At 39.4% G+C, this 23067-nt stretch overlaps 4 protein-coding genes across 7 annotated transcripts; 1 reads left to right on the top strand and 3 right to left on the bottom strand.

Moving 5' to 3' along the window:
- Window positions 1-302: 302 nt before the first annotated feature.
- On the bottom strand, window positions 303-6323 carry LOC131015560 (PX domain-containing protein EREL2). Of its 4 annotated transcripts, none has more exons than XM_057943988.1 (10): window positions 5810-6323; window positions 5046-5156; window positions 4425-4523; window positions 4178-4264; window positions 3790-3898; window positions 2866-3662; window positions 1792-1956; window positions 1457-1702; window positions 927-1148; window positions 303-806 (listed from the first exon to the last, which is right to left on the bottom strand). In XM_057943988.1, the coding sequence occupies exons 1-10, from the start codon at window positions 5897-5899 to the stop codon at window positions 627-629; spliced, it is 2106 nt and encodes a 701-aa protein (XP_057799971.1). In that variant the 5' UTR covers window positions 5900-6323; the 3' UTR covers window positions 303-626. The 4 variants fall into 4 exon arrangements, with proteins under 4 accessions (XP_057799971.1, XP_057799969.1, XP_057799970.1 ...); XM_057943986.1 differs by having other exon boundaries at window positions 303-815; XM_057943987.1 differs by having other exon boundaries at window positions 1457-1708.
- A 2364-nt stretch (window positions 6324-8687) lies between these two features.
- On the bottom strand, window positions 8688-9511 carry LOC131015562 (14 kDa proline-rich protein DC2.15-like). The gene has a single exon (XM_057943990.1). It carries the CDS (start codon window positions 9274-9276, stop codon window positions 8899-8901), a length of 378 nt encoding a protein of 125 aa, XP_057799973.1. The 5' UTR covers window positions 9277-9511; the 3' UTR covers window positions 8688-8898.
- A 588-nt stretch (window positions 9512-10099) lies between these two features.
- On the bottom strand, window positions 10100-13194 carry LOC131015561 (vesicle-associated membrane protein 711). The gene is made up of 4 exons (XM_057943989.1): window positions 12821-13194; window positions 11389-11579; window positions 10915-11078; window positions 10100-10501 (listed from the first exon to the last, which is right to left on the bottom strand). Exons 1-4 carry the CDS (start codon window positions 13035-13037, stop codon window positions 10414-10416), a joined length of 660 nt encoding a protein of 219 aa, XP_057799972.1. The 5' UTR covers window positions 13038-13194; the 3' UTR covers window positions 10100-10413.
- A 1949-nt stretch (window positions 13195-15143) lies between these two features.
- LOC131015563 (uncharacterized) lies at window positions 15144-22968 on the top strand. The gene is made up of 10 exons (XM_057943991.1): window positions 15144-16799; window positions 17664-18137; window positions 18258-18559; window positions 18962-19687; window positions 19768-20046; window positions 20206-20367; window positions 20473-21414; window positions 21486-21701; window positions 22013-22273; window positions 22352-22968. Exons 1-10 carry the CDS (start codon window positions 15446-15448, stop codon window positions 22628-22630), a joined length of 4995 nt encoding a protein of 1664 aa, XP_057799974.1. The 5' UTR covers window positions 15144-15445; the 3' UTR covers window positions 22631-22968.
- Window positions 22969-23067: the final 99 nt, after the last annotated feature.

The following is a 23067-nucleotide window of genomic DNA, read 5'->3' on the forward strand; positions in this document are numbered from 1 at the left end:
TAAAGACCACAAATTTAAGGATTAAACCTCGTCACTTTCTTCAAAATCACACCTAACCGTTTCTTTCTTCCTTTTTCAAACTCAAAATTTTTAATTTTTAGTGCATTATTTTTTGTCTCTATTATTGTCGACCATAAGAATTGATAGAAGCCTTCTTCCTTGATTCGGTATTATCCTAAATTCAAAAATTCTAATTTTGTGAATTCTTGTTTGTATTATCGTCGACATAAGATATTTCATTGTGCAATAAATCAAAGATAATAAAAAAATATCGTCTAAAAAGTAAAGATGACAAGTGCAAGTGATGAAGAATGGAACACATTCAACAAGCTTTTCTCAACTTTGAATTATGTAACAATGGATACAAATCGGACTTCAATTTATATATATACATTGTTACATACAGCACGGTGAGGGACCAAAAATCGACACGAACACGAACACGAACGCGTTCTTGCGGGTAAAACTGCAAGCATGGGATATCAAGTAGAAGAAAACTTCCCCATGTCGTATATATTTCGACTCTACACATTATTTGCATTTGTGGTGCAACGAGGTATGGTACACGGCCCGACTGAATATACATATATGTCGACGAGTTAGCTGCTGCTGCTGCTGCTGCTATGTTAGACCTCACTTCCTACATTTACATCTGACATTTCACCTTTCTCCTTTGATTTCCTCATCTTGAGACTGTTGACTATAAGGGAGTTTACCTGCTTTCTCAACGCACCATTATCGACTAGGAGGCTCGTTAGTGTCTGCCTCGACTCCTCATCTGTGTGATTGTCACCATCCCCAGCTAACTGCTGAAACTGATCACATTTAGAAGATGAAACAAGGATGCATAAGTTTCATTGAATATCGATATTTTACTATCTCTAATTCTTCATGAGGATTTTAGCCAACCAAAGCTAGGAGTGTACCTCAGCAATGAGAAGGTCTATCTGACTTTCAGATGTGCCAACAAAATCCAGCTGATCCAATAATGATGACGGAAGGCTGTCAGCTGAATCGCCTTTTGTGTTGGTTAAATTATCGATCTTGCACTCCTGAAGCTGATCCTGAAGAATCTTGCATCTATCTAGCAACTTCCTCCAAGAGGTTCTCACCTGCTCATTTCTCTCTCTTTCTTCCTGAAGAAGTTCCTGGGATTCCAGAAGCAGTTCCAAAAGTAAGAGAAGATTAACATCTCGCTTAGACGAAGTTCGTACAGATTCACACAGCGTCCAATAATACATGCAATAGAAGAGGATATACAATGACAGGGAAACTGATATGTTAAAAGAATGCATTGTACTATATGTTTTTCAAGAACCTCTCCCTACACGTCTCACACGTAAGAGTTTGATGGGACCACAGATAGAGTTCAAACATGTTATGTAGGTAGAGTGACTGACAATTTTTTATTTTTTTTGGTTATTACAAGTCAATATAGAAGTGCAACAAAGTATACCTCCATCTCAGATTTTTCTCTCAGAGACTGCTTAAGCTGTTGCGTTAATTCTGATTGGGAGCTTCTTAGAGATCTTACTTCCTTGACAAGAACTTTGATATCAGCTTTGGATTTTACTTCCAGCTCTTGATGCCGCTTCAACAAGTCCTCAAACTGCTGTTTTGCAGAGTCCAACTCTTGTCGCAACATATCCGTCTGCTGATTGCCTGGTGAAATAGAAGGCTGAGCATCCAGCGGCCTCTGATCCTGGAACTGGAATATGTTTCTATCATTATAGAATTTTTCAAGCTTTCATAAACTACCACAGTGAAGAGTCAATAAACAGGACACGAAACCTGTTGAGAATTCAACTTCAGTTCTAGTTCCATAGATCTCCGCCTAAGTTCTTCCATATCCCACTGCATTTGAGTAGTTCTTTCTCTTTCAATTAGTATAGCCTGCTCAAGATTTTCTTTACTTTTTTGTTTAGTAGTTTCAAGCTCCACTTCCAAATCCTTCACCTGGGTAGAAATGAGATGTCATGGATTATACATCTATCATACTTGATTGAATATTAAACCATGGCAGAAAAAGGCATGTAGGCAGGGAACATTTCGTACGCTTTGCAACAAATAATCGAAGAAAAGGCTACAACCAGGATAGTAGCACTATGTAAGCAATGCTAATCTCACATGAGTATTACAATTATTTTATCGTGTTTGAGTATAATTGCTAACTACTAAAGATAACAATTGAAGTACTCAAATTGGAAAAGTAAGTGTTAGCAACCCAAGTTTTGGCAATATGTAACCAATGGTAATATCATATTAGTATCAGATTTATGCTATTGTGTTTGATTTAATAACTAACTACTAAAGATAACAATTGAAGGACCCAAAATTTGAAACCGGTGTTTGAGAGAGAACCATTTTTAAAAATTCCTAAACCATACAATTCTAGGTTTGCTGGTACCCCAAAAAACATAAGTTCTCAACTCGTTTTACAGATTAACAATTAGAATCTTGAGTAACAAGTCCTCAACATTTCGTAATTCCAAGCATGAAATCTAAATTCAAGCTTTATCCTAAAAAAGGCTTCATAAGTTAAAAAATATATTCGTTCAAAAAAAAAAAGTTAATAAAATATATTAAGGCTAAAACACAATAGCTTTCTGCTACACAGATTTGCAGCTAGACATAAATTAGAATTAACTTATAATCCTAACATTTTACTTTCCAAATCTATCCTTATGCTATTTCTCATTTCACCTGTTAAATTCCTCAGATTTAAGTGATTCCTTTCAGGTTAAAAGGATCGAGTACATACTTTAATGTAATTGACCTTTTAAGTTTCATGTATCCTAGGTATTATGCCTCAACAGACCTGAAGCCAAAATATGAAATGGGTTGAAACTGTCAGCATTCAGATACCTTTGTCGCAAGATAGTCCTTCACGGCAATTTCTTGATTCAACCTTGATATAAGATCTTCCATATCAGTTTTGGCTGTAATCAACCTCCGCTGCATTGTCATAAGTACTCTATTCATCTTCTGGCGCTGATCAACAGGGACCAACAGGTGTATATCATCTGGGAGTTGATAATCAGCGTCTCCAACAGTTCCAATAGTTCGTCCAACCTCAGCCGCACTCCCAAAATCAAAAGTCCCATGTCCATTTGAATTTGGAAATGCTAAACTTGATGACTCGCTGCCTCTTAAAGAGCTCCTGTCGCTTCCAATGCTCTCATTTGACAGCTTTCGACCATGATGAACCAATGAACTACGTTCAGCCAGATGCTCTGACATGTCTTCTGCATTATGAGAGGCTTTCAAAGAACTTCCATTACTCATGTTCTGCTCTGAGTTATGATTTACTCTGGCATGCGCTTTATGTTTAGGAAAATTCTCGAGCTTCTCTAGAATAGCATGCCCCATTGACAAGCCCTCGTCAATATTTGACATACCATACTTGACAAATTTATCTACTGGACTTGTTGCATCATCATCAAATGACAGGTCCTCAGTCCCAACTTCAGAGTTGTTATCCCTCCCAAGGCTAGGAGAACCAATATCAGATATCTCATAAGCTGTATCACTGCCATAATCTGATGTCACCGATGAACTAGCTGCTGCCAACATGCTTGAATGTGGATGAATATGAGGAGATGGGTCTGTAGTAGTTACAGAAATATGTGAATCGGAACTCTGCTGACCCTCTTCTTGGAATGCTGCAAAAAAATGTAACGAAAGAGAATTTATAACTAGCTCAACTGATGGAAATCCAAACCCGTATAGTAAATGATTGATGCAAGAAAATTACTAGCACAAAACAATATCAAATCACAGCATACTCACATGACCTAGCAGCAGCTTCTAGTTCAAGAAAGGACGCAACGACAATGCTTCTTGACAAATCAATATCTGAAAGTAAGTTTGTCATCCATTCCTCCAAAGAACTCCTTCTCTGTAAGAAAACAGAAGCCTCGAATAATATTAACAGTTGATTGAAACTAGAGAAGTAGAATACGAACAAGAATTCCAGTCTCCAAGAACAATCTACAATCTCAATCCTAGGATTTATTATTCATGTTTTATCAGAGATAAGCTTGGGCTTTGGAGATATCATAAGGCCTCAAGAGAAATCACATATTATGTGCAAGCGTCATTCCGCCCCCTCCAAAAAAGCAATGTGTTTGCAATGCAAAATATGACTTTAATAATCTAAGCTATAAGCAAGCTTTACCGCTTCCAGCATTGCCCTTGTTTTCATCCGTAAGAGACCCTTTGGTGGAGCTGGTGGAATGCTTTTCCGAGGAAATGCTCGTTTAAGCTACAAGAGAAAGTTGAGAACAATACCAGAATCAGTGATTACAACTTTATAACAGAACCCATGCAAGTGTTAAGTCCGAGAAACAAATAGCAAGGCATATTCCCCCATACAAGTTTATGTATGATGATGCCACGACCCTATCTAAAATATTTGAGCTTACAGCAGCATGTAGTTTTAGGAAATCATTGAATCTCCTCAACACAGTTCTTGTGGTCGTAATCCCCTCCGGTGATTGTATGCCAACCTGAACCCTGTAAAACTGCACCTTATAATTGTTAATTCTGGAACCACTAGGAAGTGAAAAACCTGTACAAGAAAAGGTCCTGATACAACCAGAGAGAAACAGAACATTCACTAAAAAAGGGCCTGTAGTGACAATGGATATCAATGGCAATCAAAGGAGGAGAAGAGGTTCCTCCTTTCACATATAAGTAGATAAACGAGGGAACAATCAAAATAGCAAAAGCTGATTGATTATAAGAATATATGAAATATGAAAAATCTTCCATCAACTCTTGCCATAAGTAGCACAGATATTGGCTTAAATGCATAAGACTTGGCTTTCACACCAACCAGTTCATGCTAGACGATCTTAAAAGGTTTAAAGCAAGGGCACTGCCTAGATCAACTTGACTAATGTCTTGCCACCCTTTTCTGTTGATGGAATTGAAGCAATTTTTTTAAAATTTTAACTAATATCCAATTTTTGCATAATTATAACCGAGTACAGTTTATAAATCATATCATGTAATGAACATACAACAAAACATTAGATCAATACCACTGTTGGGTCAGAATCTCTTGATTTTGCAAGTACAATCCATGAAGGTACAGTGATGCAGTAACTCCATCCTGATCGAGAATCATGAGGCCAAACACTTTCTCTCCCTGCCTGCAAAGGACATTAACATTACCCATAGAAAAGTAATAATAGTCATGTCTAAGCAGTGAAATGGAATAACGTTTATCGAAAACAATCTAATCTTAGCCCCAAGGCCTATGCTCCATAATACACGCAACTTGTTTACCACAAAATGTCAAGTATGACATCTAATGTATCAACATTTCAGGAAACTACCAGTTATAGCAAATATCATAGCAGAAAATTATTACTTTTTGTGCTAAGAAACAAGCTTTCCCTTCAACCTTATCTTGAGCTCACCGGCATATATTTCTTCTTACGCTATGATCCCAGCTGTCACTCGGATTACAACATATTTTAACCAACTGAAATTATTTAACGAATCCAATTTTGGGACTGAACTCAGCAGTATCGAATAAGCAATGCATGGAACCCAAATTTTACAGGAAACAGTCTGATCTTCCTATTTTACAGAATGAGAGGTGCATATGTTGAGCTCTCTAACTCATACAGTTGAAACTTGTACACATATCGAGCTGATCACACGATGTAATTCATGAAAAAATAAATCAAACCAGCAGCTATCGAAATCGATCAAAGCATTCAGGCAAAGCGGATCAACCCCCACTAAATTAATCGAAAATTCAGAAAATTAAAAAAAAAACAAGAGAACAGAATCATACCCAAATTCGAGGCGGAGGGCTCCAATCCATTCCCAACGGCAAAGGCGAAGTCCCATCGTGGCGGTGCTTCGGTGGACTCGGCCCCTGCATCTCCGAATCCGATCACTTCACACGGTCGTAATTCAACAAAACGATCGATCACTTCGATATATTAATCACTACAATGCTACTAAATCACTAACATCCAGCAGCAATTCAAGGCGACACTGATTAATAGGCATCAAAATGAAAGTGGCTTTAGAGTGCAATTAGGGTTTTGAGAGATTGGGATCAGAGGGCGCACGATAGCCCCCGGCAGCGGGATGAGAGAAGGAGAAAGTGGGGGAGGTGGCTACAAAGCGCAGGTGGTGCGCTGCTTCGGCTTCACGATTTCTCCTCCATTTTTGTCATTTTTCTTCTGATATGCACCACGTTTTTTAGAATATCGTGCGGCTAAAATCACCTCTAACTCGCATCGGACGGTACTGGAAAGCAGGCACCGGAGAGGATCGATTGCTTCGATGGTTTTATTTTTGTCTTGTCCTTTTTCTATTTTTTACCCCAAAACAACAAAATTCCTCCCTGAAAATTACAAAATGACTGCAAAATAAAATAAAAAATGGATTTATCCACAACATAAAGCATAGTTAAATACTACTATATCGAAAATTTGGAAAAATGGAAATTGAATAGAAAAGTTGAAAAACTAGTAATTTAGTTTCCCACATAAAGTGTAATTTATTTCCCACCTCTCCATAATTTTTAATTGATCACATGTTTTCTTTTAGTAATAATTTAATTAAACATTAATTTGGCTATATCATACACCTTCGAAAATATTCAAAATTGTTGCGTGATTTATTATTAGGGTTAATAGCCGGAAAATACACGAACTATTTTCAAATTTGCATATTGCACATGACCTTAAAAATTAGCCCCATAATACATCACCTTTCAATTTGATTGCAAATTGCACACGGCGACTTTTCCGGTTAGGCTTAAGTTTGACCGGCGATGACGTGGACAATATTTAACATTACATGGCATTATTCGTGGCTTTTTTTACACGCTGGCAAGCCACGTGGGCAAAACGACGTCGTTTTGATATTTTGAATAATTTACTAAAAAAAAAAAAAACATCCTCCCTGCCGCCTCCCTCCTCCACTCAACTGCCACCTCCATCCTTCCAGATCTGAAGCCGCCCCCTGCTTCTCCGGCGAGGCCTCTCCGACATCAACCGCGACGGGAGCAGCGTCGTTCAACCGCCACCTCCACCCTTCCAGATCTGGAGCCGCCCCCTGCTTCTCCGACGAGGAACACCTCTCCGACATCAACCGCGACGGGAGCAGCGCCGTTCAACCCCCATCTCCACTCAACCGCCACCTCCACCCTTCCAGATCTGGAGCCGCCCCTTGCTTCTCAGGCGAGGAATGCCTCTCCGACATCAACCGCGACGGGAGGAACGCCTCTTCCAGATCTGGAGCCGCCTCCTCATCTCCAACAATGACGCCGCGTTCATCATTTCCCCGTCCTCCCTCCACATCCCCGTCCTCTACTTTTCTCTCTACGTTTCGCCGTCTCCCCCTCCACCCACGACTACACAGCACTGCGCCTCTGGAGAGATAGGAATAGGGCACCAGTGGCTGCGGTGCTTGGGAATGACAAAACGAGGGCACCACCACCACCTCCGCCGCCAATACCCTAGATCCCCAAATCGCAGCCCCCTGCTCGTCGATTCCCGGCGACCGCATAGCAGGAAGGCCGCCGGCGCCGAGCCCAACCCGAAGCCCCCCCTTCTCTCCACACTCCGGCTACAACAACAGCTTCTTGCCCCAAATCACTCAACAATCAACATTCAACTTCAACAACAATTTTTTTCTTTTTCAGCCCCAAATCACACTCATCAATCAACAATAATCTTCAGCCCCAAGTTCGAGTAGGACCACCCGGCGGAGGCGGCGGCGGGGGCTGCGGGGTGAAGAAGAAGGTGAGCGGCGGAGGAGACTTGGCAGAACAACGTCAACGTGAAGCTTTTTCTTTTTTCTTCTTATTTTTTTATTTAAAATATTTGACAAAACGACGTCGTTTTAGGTGTTGTAATGTAACAACAAAACGACGTCGTATTCCTACATCGGAAAACCGTCCACGTCAACAAAATCCGACAGCCACGTCACCACCGATCAAGGTGTTAGTCAACGCGGGTGCAAATTGCAATTAAATTGAAAGGTCATGTATTCTGGGGCTAATTTTGAAGGTCATGTGCAATATGCAAATCTCAAAATAGTTCGTGTATTTTCCGGCTATTAACCCTTATTATTATTATTATTTGGCTCTAGGTCATGTCATTTGTTAGCAACGAAAGTAGTAGGAAATTTCAAGTGAAAGTACATGATGTGAACTTGACAAGAATTTCAAATTGACATTTGCAAAATTGTTATTGTAGTATTTTACAATAACCATTACTCGTAGATAGAAATTTAAGTTTACTTCCACTAAATACATAGTAATTTTCATCACTACTTTTTTAAAAATATTGTACCCAATTCCTTCGTGCATTTTATAAAAGTTATGCAAAGTGTTGTACCATTTGTCGTCAAGCCCCATTCGAGGTTAAGCCAAGACATGAGGGAATGGACTAAAACGTGAATTTACAATTCAAATGAATGTTTGTAAAAATGAGTCCAATCGTTTTGGATGTTCTCGAAGAGACAAAAATATATAAACTCGAATTTGAGATTTCAACTCGTGACTATTTTAACACAAACTTATGGGACAAAGATGTCGCTTGTTTCTTAACGTAGTTTCATTCAAATTAATCCATCATTATGTGATTGGAAAATAAGATGTGACACAATTACTCGTCCTTTTCTGTAAATTTGGACACACGCAGGATCAGATCTTCACAAGAATAACAGTAATATTCGTGCACAAATACAACACTTACATTACACAAAAGGCAAACATTGGTATTGCCTAGTTTATTGCATGAAATTAAATCACCTCAAACTTAGAGAGAGGGAGAGAGAGACCTAAAACATCAATCGACAAACACACACGCAAACAAACTAAGAAGAGAAGCAGAATACAAATCAATCTTCACTTCACTCCATTCATTGGCATTTGAAGCCGGGAGGAACGGTTTTCTGGCAAGCACTGAGCAAGACGCTGAGCGCCACGGGGACGTCCAAGTTGATGCCGAGCACGTTCGCCTTGATGGCCGTGCAGAGGCACGCCGCCACCTCCAAGTCGGCCAGGCCCTCGAGCAGCGGGCAGCACTTGTCACCCGAAGGCGGCTCCCCGACCACCACATTCACCAGGCCCAGGAGGTCCGCGCAGACGCCCAGCTTCAGCGTGTCCCGGGGGCAGAACGGGTTCACCGGGGGGGCCTTGGGCGACGGCTGCGGCTTGCACGTGCCGCAGGCGGAGGTGAGGGCGGTGGAGAGGAGGAGGAAGGAGAGGACTAAGACGGCAGCTCGGGCGGCGGCCATGACTGAAGATACTACTAGACTTAAGTGAGTGTTGGAGTAGGGTTGGAGAGAGTGAGACTAGTGTGAGAAGGCCTAAGAGCAAATCTGCTCATTATATAGAAGGAAAAGAGAGGTTTATGATTGGAGAGGAATTGAGTGGAAGTAAAGGAGAGAGTGCAAGCTAGTTGGATTTTGTAAGCTTGTGACAAGTTCACCAAATGGTACAATGCTAATAGAAACATAAATATGTAAAATTAGGACAATTTTGGCATAGTTTTATGCTAATAAATAAAGGTACAATACTATAAAGCATGGGATGTTATATTTTGGTGAAGACATGAATGGGTCCCTCAATCTGGAAAACACATGCTAAAGGAGGTAAATCTGGACCAATGATTCAACTACATGTGACTGTTTTTTATTTCTTATATAAATTCTTCTATCTATCAAGATTAGGTTGCAGTCAAGGAAAGAATCCAAAAGCTACAGGATAGAAATGCACCTATTTCACTCAATTTCTATGGGGTCTATTCCACCTCTAGGATTTCTGATACCACTATGAGTGGCCAGTGATCCAACACTAACGCACATAGATTCAAATTCATAGTCAGTCGAGCTGGCATTTATCGTTCAAGTGAAAAAAACAGCAGTGAAAATATCGTTCGAGAGTTAGGGCATGGAGTTACAGCAGTTACCTCTGTGTCTTACCAGGTTTGTGTTCCAGACCAGATGGAGAGGGAAGCTCTGGCAATGCTCTAATAGCACAGAAGCAACGCCGTGATTAGACTTCAAGAAATCTATTAGTTAGCAAACAAAACGTATCCAGAAAAGAAATGACACGGTCTCAAATGAACAACACTCTGATTGAAAAATCATGAATTACACAAATATTTATATCCAGAAATGTCGATTACAAAGCAAACCAACCATTTCGAATTTGGCTGAAAACACTAGGCAATTCAAAATATCTAGGTAGAGCTGGAGCCCTACAGAGAAAGCTTTACACACAACTAAATCTCAAACCAGGGAACCAAAAACATCAAACCAACAAATTCTCCAGACATCTCAGGGAGATGTGAAGCGGAAGAATCGCGAATATACTAAATAGAAGAAAGAGAATAGAGAAATAGCAACCAGGTCTCACTCGACCAGACCTCATTACAGGCAAGACGGAAGTGTGGGTCCATGGCAAACAAAAGCCAAAACGACATAGATTATTACCAGGAGAAGGAATATCAACGCAATCCTGCACAATACCAAGAATCAGTTGTTTAGAAACAAATACGACATAATGCAAATGTAAACATGACAAACTGTTCTATTATACTGCAAAATATTATACCAAATAGAACTTTTAAATTACTATAGAAGGAGTAGGTGGTCTTTCTAGCGTAGCAATACCCCTCAAAGTGATAGAAATTGAGCTAGTATATGGTAAACAGAGTTTTCAAGATACAGTATCTTTCAAGTTATTGCAACTAATAATAAGTTAATGATGTCATTAGATTATCTTATTTATTTTTAGAATGAGAAAATATACTGTACTTCTAAAGAGATAGTGACACTTGAAGTATAAATATACAATTTATCAATCTAGTTTTATTTTTAACCAGAGTTTTCCATAATTTACAAGCACACAGATCTCAAGTTGAAACTTACGTAAGCTTGACATTTCTCCACCAGACATTGCTTCTAAAACGGCGAGCTTGCTTCCTGAAGCGAAAAGTGTTCCCTTGCATAGTGGCAGTCTTATCAACCAACAATTCTAGCCGATCGCCTCTATCTAAAACTTTATCAATGTTCTCAATCATGACATTCCGAACCTGCAACGACGACCAATAGACAGTATAGTTATATTTATTGAAAAATAGCAGCACAAAAGACTCAAACTAGGTTACCATAAATGTGATAATTGTAATTCCATTAGCAGTGCATATAAACATGTAGCAGAAAAAAAAAGCAAATACAGATCTAATGCATTTTGTAGCCAGAAACTCAAGGCACCCATTTAAAACATATCAAGCCAGATGTAAGGTGACATCATGATTGCCGAAAGTTCATATAGAATTTGGTAGCAAAAGTAAAATTAACTATAGGTCAAGAGACCAAACAGTTATCAAAGGTGATAATTACCTGGCTCATTTCACCTTTGAGCCGGTTTATCCTGTCAGCATTGGGATCACTTGAGAAATACTCCATTTGTTGGCTGAGGACCCTTGAAAATTCATCATTCATTGCATATGGCTGAGCAGACAATACAGCTCGACCATAGGTCCGGACAAATCTTTGATGAATTTCTTCGAGAAACGCAAAAGGAATTCGCCCTGTATGGATTTCAAACAACAAGAACTTTTTTGAGATATTGGAAGGAAGGGCAATCCATGTGCTCCCTCAACCACACAAGAAAGCACAAAATGATTGTATACGAGCAGGCTTCAAAACACATAATGAAATACATTCCTCAAAGCCTCCAATCTGGAACATAGTGTGTCGATGGTATTATGAATCCAATATCATGAATCTTGACAAGTCAAACTGTTTATCCTATAGAAACAAATGCCTCCATAAATAGAGGACGGCATCCAAAAGATAATATTAATTTATGAAGAACCATCAAGGTATTTTGCTGCTAGACTTAAAGATTCCACATCACTTCAAATAACAGAGGTTCTTTATAAACTAAATAAGCAGCTAAATATGGTCTCCTCACACTAGCTTAATGAAATAAACAAGACGTTGAGAACGCGTGCAGCTTCCTTGAATAACTATAATTATGAAATAGTAAGCATCTTTGCATGCAAAACAGACAAACATTTACACCATGTACTTGTATTTTAGCAAGAAAAACATGCGTTTCAGACAATTGTACTTTATTCTCTTGTTTCTGTTAATTTAACTTTTCCACCATCATCGAGATCCAATAGCTGGAAACAACATACTTGACTTCACATACTTTCAAATAATATATGTTGCTTCATATTCAGAATGATACGATAGTGATATCCTTCCCCGTTAATCAAAAGCCAAAGTGACAGTACGGGATTTCTGATCATTCACAATGCAATAGAGTGTCCCTATAAGAACGGTTAGGCAGCACAATGTAATCCAAAATTAACAAAACCAAAAGTTTTCTGAAGTAGTTCCACGATTAACAAAAACAACCTCCCTCAATCTAAACAACCACCATTAAAAGTAAACCGAATTACAAGCTGCAACACCTCATAAAGAGACCTTTTCAGATCCATAAGAAAAAGGCTAAACGATTTTTAAAAAATCAGATAACAAAATGCACAAGAGTCGATAACTCAACCAGCTACCGATGTCGATATTCAATCCGGAATCACCTTTTGACTTCCTAAAATTTCAACCTCTACTTCTCACGAGCAGCAAAAGCAACATTCATATCAATATTAAAAATCCTAATCCTAATCATATTCGCGTCCGAATTCCAGCTCTCAATTGGCGTTCAACGACCAAAACAAACAATACACAATCAAATTCTCCACAAACAGTCAAAAAAAGAGAGAGAAAAGCTAGAGAGTGAAAGAGAGAGGTGTGAACGTACTTCCGGCGGTGTCGTCGGCCATACAGAGGACGGTGAGGCCATCGGTGCGTTTGACGTGAAAAATGTAGCGATCCTGCGAGTATGAAGCGTTGGTATCATTGTTACCGGGGATTTTTTCGAGAATTTGACGCGCGATCGCATTCGCCGTGGTGGAAGTAGCGCTGTATTCCGCCAGCACGACCGAGCCACGCGCCACCAGCGCGTAAAGTATCGTCATCCCCCCTCTCTCTCTCTCTCTCCCTCAAATGCTGCCTGCCTTGATTGATGAAATACTAATCACGTCAAAAGAGAGAAAACGACGGATTCATCCCTGCAATTTCGGAGATAAGCGCTTCAAGGAAGAAGCGCTTTTACTGACATGGACAAACGCGTGTTTGGCGAATAAAAAATATCCGCAATACATTTTAGGTATTTCTAATAAAGCAAATAGCATCAAAATCTCTGTAGATTCGTCCGTTTCGCATTTTTCTCATGACCTAAAAATTTCTTATTAAAATCCTTGATAGTAAATCCATTCTTAATTTTTACTTATTGACGTTTTTCGACCACTATTTACTGACATATCACCTATGCAAACAAAAACCTACCACCATCACCACGAAAGCTGCTGCTAATACTCGGAAATCTGCATCAGTTGGGCTTCTTGCCTCACCAGAATCTCCAATCATTGCCTGTAAAACACGACCCATTTATGTTTCTCCACTTCGGCAGTGTTCCTGTGCTGATTGCGTCGACAGCGGGTTGCAACCCACGATGCAACCAATTACATAGATAATATATATACTCAAACCAACTACTTCTACTAGGTAAGAACGTTGAGTTGAGCTCTACTCCCAACAAGTTGCGGGTCGAGATATCATCTGTCGGTCAACTTTTGGCCGAAAATACAGCGATTCATAAAATGGGAAGAAAGTTTTGGAATTGTTTAGTGAATCAATGGAGTTGTTGGGAACTATTTGTATTTTAGATTTCATTTCGCGCGATGATGATGAGGAAGACATGGAAAATTTTCGTCTTCAATTGCTTACTAATTTGTGGGTTTTTTTGGATGAAGAACCCTAATTTCACAAGATAATTAAGTTCGTACTCAATTTTTCACTTTGATTTCGATATATCCCCAAATAATATATAAAACGACGACGTTTTATGTTATTACGTAAACATTGTCGTTTGTTTCATCCGAAAATTAAGCCTACGTGGATTTCCGATAGCCATATCAGCATAAGTTTAGGGGAAGATTAATTTTATTTGAAAATTAAGAATCAGGATTAAGTTCAAGGAATTTAACAAGAAATTTTTAAGTCATAGGAAATTTGAGAAATGGGCGAAGCTACGGAGATTTTAAAATTAAGTGATAATTTTGTAAATATAATAAAATTAGATGTATATTATTTTTATTTTTTATTATATTTGTTTTTTAAAATTATGAAATTCAGCCAATTATAAAACAATTGAACGCATATTAAATTAATGATCATGATAAAAAACTTTAAATGATATACTTTATGTAAATATAAAATCTAAAATATAAAAGTTAATATTTATTTAATGATTAAAACTTTAAAATGACTTTTTATCCTGACTCTTTTTTTAAAAAAAAATAAGTCCACTTTTCAATATTTTTTTCTATCTCTCTTTTTTAACTTTTTTATTTTATTTTTCACAATATCACTTTTTTTTTGCTACTTTAAGTTCAATATAGTAAGATAATTTTATATTTTTCATTGTATTTATAATTTTTTAATTATGTTAGTGTCAATTCTATATATAAAAAAAATATAAAAACATTTTATCGGGTATTGCACGAGGGCAAATGCTAATTATATAATATGAGCTTCCATCTCCATTTCGTCATGTTCGTGATCTTCTGCACAAATTACTGTTTATTCTTGTATTTTCTTAATTAAAATAAGAATATGCATATCTACACGCATACTATTATTACTTGTTGCGACACATCTCACAATATACTATATGGAGTAGTCATTCTTTCATAACCTTCTAAATGCTTAACAAAATAATAAAAAATCAAAGTTCAATTTATTTATTTTAAGTATTAGTCATTATTATGTAATAGTTCTTGATTTTTTTAAGTATAGCTTGACAATAAGATTTTTTTTTGATAGAATGGTCAAAAATCAAGAGTGATCTTAATTGCAACAAATGGAAAGATTAACATAAAGTTCATACTTTCCATGAAAAAAAAAAAAAACATAAAGCTAATACTTTTAACTAAAAATATGTACATATATTTATATTTAAATAATAAAAATTCAATCAACCCTCCTTAAAAAGAAGAAGAAGAAAACAGAAAAGTGGAAAAAATGGAAAGAATTGATGCAATCCCTGACTTTTGTTGAAGGCGAGCATGTATTGTACTGCCACAGTCTCCTACGCACATAATCCCCTCTCTCTTCTCTCTCACACACACCAGATCTCTTTCTCTCTCCACTCTCCATACACGATGATCAATCCACAATAAAACCAGAGGGAGAGAATATATATATACATATTATATACAACAGTACAACACACACACACATATATATATATAGATATATATATAAGCAGTACTCACACACACAGAGAAGGAAACCTAGACCAAGCTGCGGAGCTCAATAAGCAATGAAACACCATCACTATGCTCAAAACGACGTCGCCGTCTCCTCATCGGACTCCGCCCCGGACTCCGTCGCGGCGCCGCCCTCCTCCAGCCGAGCATCGGAGAAGCTCTCCACGGCGGTCGAGGATCCGCTGCGCGACCACGCCGCCGCCGCCGCCGCCGATTCCGTCGTCGTCGAGCGGCGCGGCGACTGCTCCGCCCTCTGCAAATGGACAATCGCCAATTTCCCCAGAATCAAATCGCGGGCGCTATGGAGCAAGTACTTCGAAGTCGGGGGTTTCGATTGCCGCCTGCTAATCTACCCTAGAGGTGATTCCCAGGCGTTGCCTGGATATCTGTCTATCTATTTGCAAATTATGGACCCTAGGAATACAGCTTCGTCCAAGTGGGATTGCTTCGCGAGCTATCGCCTCGCCATTGATAATCTGTCGGACTCCTCAAAGTCAGTGCACCGCGACAGCTGGCACCGGTTCTCGTCGAAGAAGAAGTCGCACGGATGGTGCGATTTCGCCTCGGTTAACTCTCTGTTAGACCCCAAGGTTGGGTTCCTGCATTTATCGAATGATTGCATTCTCATAACCGCGGATATACTGATACTTCACGAGTCGTTTTCTTTCTCGCGTGATAATTACGATTTGCAGGCGAGTAATGTGTCTAATCTGGGCGGGGGAGGGGTTGTAGGGCCCGTAGTTGGGGATGTTTTGAGCGGTAAGTTCACTTGGAAGGTGCATAATTTTAGTCTGTTTAAGGAGATGATTAAAACGCAAAAGATAATGAGCCCGGTGTTTCCAGCTGGTGAGTGTAACTTGCGGATTAGTGTGTATCAGAGTATAGTGAATGGTGTGGAGTATTTGTCCATGTGTTTGGAGAGCAAGGACACGGAGAAGAACGCATTGATGTCCGACAGGAGTTGTTGGTGCCTGTTTAGGATGTCCGTGTTGAATCAGAAGCCGGGCAGTGGTGCAAACCACATCCATCGTGATAGTTATGGGCGGTTTGCTGCTGATAATAAGAGCGGGGACAACACGAGTTTAGGGTGGAATGATTATATGAAGATGTCGGATTTTATAGGCCCTGACTCTGGTTTTTTGGTGGAAGACACAGCAGCGTTTAGCACATCATTTCATGTTATTAAAGAGTTGAGCAGTTTCTCAAAGAGTGGGACTTCGATTGGTGCGAGAAATGGAGGGAATGCACGGAAGTCGGATGGGCATATGGGAAAGTTCACCTGGAGAATTGAGAACTTCACCCGATTGAAGGATCTTTTGAAAAAAAGGAAGATTACTGGGCTTTGCATTAAGAGTAGGAGATTTCAGATTGGTAACCGGGATTGCCGCCTTATTGTTTACCCCAGAGGTATGTTATGTAACACTGGTAGGGAAGGCCAGAATTGCAATGCATTGTCCATTCTCATCTCCGAGTCAAACTCTGTGCACAGTGTGGATGCTCAATTGTTGTTGATGACCATAAAGATGACTTAATTTATGATTACAATTTTGAGTGATTTGGTTATTTTGGTTAAAACACAATTGAATAATTTTATAAGAAACAATAAAGAAAATCTTGTTTTGATTGTAAGGTTGTATCAGAATTGACGAACTAGAAGTTATAATTAGATAGTTTAACCCTGTCCTATAATAAAAAATGAACGAGGGAAGGGATTTTTAGGCAATGGTAATATGATGGGCCAGTTGTTTTTCTCATAGGGACACAGTAATATATGTTGATGGAACTTGTCTGTTATCATCTACCATCAAATATAGGGCTATGCGTGATTAGTCATGCTATTTATATGGATCTGTAAATCAGTTGGTTTTGGTGCTTGAAAAGTTATGAATATATGTAGTAGTTAACTGCACTTACTTTGTTTCTAGGATTCATATCAATTCTGCCTATGGATTGTTGTTGTTTGGCATAATGTGCTGGTTGAACTTCTTGGCAGAACAAGTTATGGACTATCACTCTTAAGCTGATTTCCTTTGTTTTCAAGCTGAATATGCCAAATAAAGTGATCGTTGATATGAAAGGTCGGGCTTCCAAACAATTCGAGTCCTAGACATGGTGTTGTCATACCAGCAACTGTTTTCAGGATTACATAGGAAGTGTCAAAACATTGAATTAGACATCCCTGACACATTGAACATTCCTGATGTTAGTAGTTTCTTCTTTTCAATTCGTGGAAATTTGGTCTTGAGCTAATATGAGATTTGCCTATATCAGGGCAGTCTCAGCCTCCATGCCACCTCTCAGTGTTTCTTGAGGTTACAGATTCACGAAATACTAACAGCGATTGGAGTTGTTTTGTCAGCCATCGTCTGTCAGTCGTGAATCAAAGAATGGAAGAAAAGTCCGTTACTAAAGAATCTCAAAATCGCTATTCAAAAGCTGCCAAGGACTGGGGTTGGCGTGAGTTTGTGACACTCACTAGCCTCTTCGATCAGGATTCTGGATTTTTAGTCCAGGATACTGTAGTCTTCTCTGCTGAGGTTCTTATTCTGAAAGAGACGTCCATAATGCAGGACTTCACCGGCCAAGAAGCTGACTCAGGAAGTACTCATGCTCAAGCAGAGGGAATGGAGAAAAAGAGTTCATTCACATGGAAAGTGGAGAATTTCTTGTCCTTCAAGGAAATTATGGAAACTAGAAAAATATTTAGCAAATTCTTTCAAGCTGGTGGATGTGAGCTTCGGATTGGTGGGTGGCTCTTTAAAAGTTTTCCTCATTGCATTCAAATTATTGCAGCAGCTATTGGAATTGTGATGGATGGCTAATTCTAACTTTTTGCTGCCTGTTTTTCCTGTTCTGGTTGTACAGGAGTTTATGAGTCCTTTGACACCATATGTATATATTTGGAGAGTGAACAATCAGTTGGCAGCGACTCTGAGAAGAACTTTTGGGTCAGATACAAGATGGCTATTGTGAATCAAAGGAATCCATCTAAAACTGTTTGGAAGGAGTCTTCCATTTGTACAAAGACATGGAACAATTCTGTTCTTCAATTTATGAAGGTAACTGACATGCTAGAACCTGACGCAGGATTTCTGATGCGCGATTCTGTTGTGTTTGTATGTGAGATCTTGGATTGCTGCCCATGGTTCGAGTTTTCAGACCTCGAGGTTAGTAGGTCATCTTTTAGTCTCTATCCGTGTTCTCCTCCTGTCATCCCAGAATATTAGCAATGTTTATGTTCACAGTTGACCTGCTTACTGCTGAGTGTTGCTAGTACAGATAGCATATTTTAGATTCTGCCTACTGATATTATAGTACATCTGGAACTGGTCATTCAAGCATAAGTGTGGAGCCATGTTTGTTTATTTGGAATGAAAGGCTTGACTTTTGGCCAATTCGCTTGTTTGTGGAGATTCATCTTTTCTAATGAGCAATAGTTATGATCAGTTACCAAATATGCCTATGAGATTAAAATATCAAATTCAACTATGATCCATTAACATTACACCTTTTAACATCACATGTATTTGGTATCTGTTGCTTTGTTAACTTGGTGGTTTTCATGTCAGGTTTTAGCTTCTGAAGATGATCAAGATGCCTTGACAACTGACCCTGATGAACCCATTGATTCTGATGATAGTGATGGTTTAAGTGGGGATGAAGAAGACATCTTCAGAAATCTTCTGTCCCGGGCTGGGTTTCACCTTACATATGGAGATAATTCTTCTCAACCTCTGGTTACTTTAAGAGAGAAACTGCTCATGGATGCTGGAGCAATAGCTGGTTTCCTGACTGGACTCCGTGTTTATCTTGATGACCCTGCAAAAGTGAAGCGCTTGCTGCTTCCTACAAAGATTTCGGGCAGTAATGATGTAAAGAAAAATAATACGAATGATGAGTCTTCACCTAGTTTGATGAATTTGTTGATGGGAGTCAAAGTTTTACAACAAGCAATTATTGATTTATTATTAGATATTATGGTTGAATGTTGCCAACCTTCAGAGAGTAGTTCAAGTGAAGATTCCTGCTATAATAGCTCTAAACCTTCTCCAGATGGTAGTGGTGCAATCAGTCCACTGGAATCTGATGGAGACAGTGGAGTGACAGAATCTGGGGAGGTTTCTCTGGGGGAGAGATTAAACCTAGGAATTGGCGAGACTACAAATTCATCTGCTGTACAAAGCTCTGATCTTACTGTGAGTAATTTGCATGCAAAACCAGTTCCTGGACAACCTACTTGTTCGCCAGAGACATCTGCGGCTGGTTCGCTTGAAACTCCCTCTCTTCGGTCCAAGGTATGATTGTTAAAATACTTGAACTAGTGAAACTCTTTCCTGCGTAGTTTATATATTAATCTAGGGAAACTTCAATCTAGACGAAGTGGCCAGAGCAGTCAGAGGAGCTTCTTGGGTTGATTGTGAATTCCTTGAGGGCTCTTGATGGAGCTGTTCCACAAGGTTGTCCGGAGCCAAGAAGGCGGCCGCAATCTGCTGAAAAGATCGCTCTTGTACTGGATAAAGCACCCAAGCATCTTCAACCAGATTTAGTTGCATTGGTTCCAAAGTTAGTTGAGCATTCAGAACATTCACTTGTTGCTTGCGCACTTTTAGATCGGCTGCAGAAGCCTGATGCAGAACCTGCATTGCGTTTGCCGGTAATATAAGGAGGAAATTCCTTTTATCTTATTGTTCCTTCGATTGCATTCATGATGTATCATGTGTATTAGCTACAGTTTACATTTCCATAACTAAGATAAGTTTTAGTTGTTCTTTTACTGGGTATAGCTCATCTTTGAGAACTTGTTATTTCGCAGGTTTTTGGAGCACTCAGTCAGTTGGAATGTAGCAGTGAAGTATGGGGACGCGTTCTTTTTCAATCACTGGAGCTTTTGGCTGATTCTAATGATGAACCTCTTGCTGCCACAGTGGACTTTGTATTTAAAGCTGCTTTGCATTGCCAACATCTTCCTGAAGCAGTAAGCACAAATGAGAAAATAAGATCTTTTTTGTGTGTTTCATGATATCTTCATTCTGCTTGTCGCCATTGAGCATGCTACTAACTTTTCGAACTTGTGTTTCAGGTAAGGTCTGTACGAGTAAGATTAAAAAATTTGGGCACAGATGTCTCTCCATATGTCTTAGATTATTTAAGTCGGACAGTAGCTAGTTGTGCAGATATTGCGGAATCTATTCTTAGAGATATTGACTCCGATGATGATTCTGGTGATGATTTCTCACCAACCCATCATGGGCTTTTTATATTCGGTGAAAGCAGTCCTAAGTCTGAAAGACTACACTCAGGGGAAGCTCCTCCTGCATTCTATGGTAGTTCTCATTTTTCTGATGTGTATATTTTAGTTGAGATGTTATCCATACCATGTCTTGCGGTTGAAGCTGCTCGAGTCTTTGAGAGAGCTGTAGCTCGAGGGGCTTTTGGTCCCGAGTCTGTAGCTGTGGCTTTGGAAAGACGGTTTACTAGAGCATTGAATTTCACTCCCCAGTATGTTGCTGAGACTTTTCAGCAGGCTAATGCTGTCATGGAAGGGGAAGCCATTGAGCAAATGAGAGCGGAACAAGAAGATTTCAATTCCATTCTTGGTCTTGCCGAGACATTGGCACTTTCCGGAGACTCACGGGTGAAAGGATTTGTTAAGATTCTTTATACTACGCTGTTCAAATGCTTTGCTGATGAGCCTCAGAGGTTGAGGTTGCTAAAAAGGCTTGTCGATCGTGCTACAACAACTGCAGATGCTAGCCGTGATGCTGATTTAGACATGGAGATTTTGGTGATCTTAGTGTGTGAGGAGCAGGAAACAGTAAGACCAGTTTTGAACATGATTAGGGAGGTTGTTGAACTTGCAAATGTTGACCGAGCGGCACTTTGGCATCAATTATGTGCAAGTGAAGATGATATTCTTCGTACCCGTGAAGAAAGAAAAGCTGAAATTGCTAGCATTTCTAAAGAAAAAACTGTTTTATCTCAAAGGCTAACTGAATCCGAGGCCACGAATAGCCGTCTAAAGGTAATTATTTTCCTCCACTGCTTTTCCCTGAAAATCATTCCAACTACTAAGGCTTGCATATACAATTGCAGTCTGAAATGAGGGCTGAGGCGGATCGGTTTGCCCGGGAAAGAAAAGAGATGATAGAGCAGATGCAGGAAGTTGAGACTCAACTCGAGTGGGTTCGCTCAGAAAAAGATGATGAAATCACGAAACTTACGACTGAGAAAAAGGTTCTTCAAGATCGTCTCTATGATGCAGAATCACAACTCTCCCAATTTAAATCTCGGAAACGTGATGAATTGAAGGTTTGTTGGTTAATCACCACATGGCTTTTATAGTAATTGTGTTGGTCACCAATAAAAGATTTTTGATTCAAATCCGAATCTGACTTCCATTTATAAGATACGTGTATAATTTGTCTTGCGTAGTTGTGAAAATGATGGTTGTATATATATGTATTTTTTTTGGGGGGGACAACCTTTTTCATAAAAAACCTCTCAAGGAAGCTCAATAGATTTTGCTCATTTTCTTTACTCTTTCGTATGTATATGCCACGAGTGTTATGGCTTTGGCTAATTATGAGTGTCATACTTGATTATTTTCATGTATTTTTCAGAGGGTAATGAAGGAGAAAAATGTTCTTGCTGAGAGATTAAAGAATGCAGAAGCAGCACGAAAAAGATTTGATGAAGAGTTGAAGAGATTTGCCACAGAAAACGTGACTCGAGAAGAGATACGACAATCACTAGAGGATGAAGTTCGTCGGCTAACACAAACAGTGGGGCAAACAGAAGAAGAGAAGCGCGAGAAGGAGGAACAGGTTGCTCGATGTGAGGCATATATCGACGGGATGGAGTCCAAATTACAGGCCTGCCAGGTTTGTGCTTAAACCCAAATCCTAAATTCCCTTAGGCTGTGTCGAGAAACGAACTGATTTGTTCCTATTTGGTTACAGCAATATATCCATCATTTAGAGGCTCAACTTCAGGAAGAAATGTCGCGGCACGCCCCTCTATACGGTGCTGGTTTGGAAGCTTTATCGATGAAAGAACTCGAGACAATATCTCGAATCCATGAAGAAGGGCTGAGGCAGATTCACGCCATCCAACAGCGTCCAGCCGGCACTCCTCTTGGATTGTATCCTCCTCCAATGGCTGTCGGGTTGCCGCCTCCTCTTATACCCAACGGGCACGCGAATGTCAACGGCACCGTTGGACCCTGGTTCAACCACTAGACCACGATACGCGATGAGTGTCGAGCAGGCCATCGTCGCGATTCCTATTTTTCAAGTTCGTTTTCTTTTTCTTGGCATTTTTTAGAGCATGAGAAATTTCATGCCGATGGCAACCTGAGCATACTAATTGAATGCATTGGGCATCTACACTTGCAAATGCCTTGTTTTAGTGTTAAGCTCTCTTCCTTAATCCAAAAGGCTTTTAGAGACTAGTAATATTAATAGATGTCATACCTCAAATCTCTTCATTGAGAAATCTCAAGTTTTGATCACATATCAATTTATGTCCCAATTTTGACATTCGAACATTTAATATGACCAATCTTTCGACATTTTCAGTCATACTTTCAAATGATATTTTTCACGTGAGTTGCAACAACATTATTTGATGCCAAACTCAATTTCTCTAGATTCATACAAACACAACAAACCAAATC

The sequence above is a fragment of the Salvia miltiorrhiza genome, chromosome 3 (genome assembly GCF_028751815.1).
Source record: "Salvia miltiorrhiza cultivar Shanhuang (shh) chromosome 3, IMPLAD_Smil_shh, whole genome shotgun sequence".
Classification (NCBI taxonomy): domain Eukaryota; kingdom Viridiplantae; phylum Streptophyta; class Magnoliopsida; order Lamiales; family Lamiaceae; genus Salvia; species Salvia miltiorrhiza.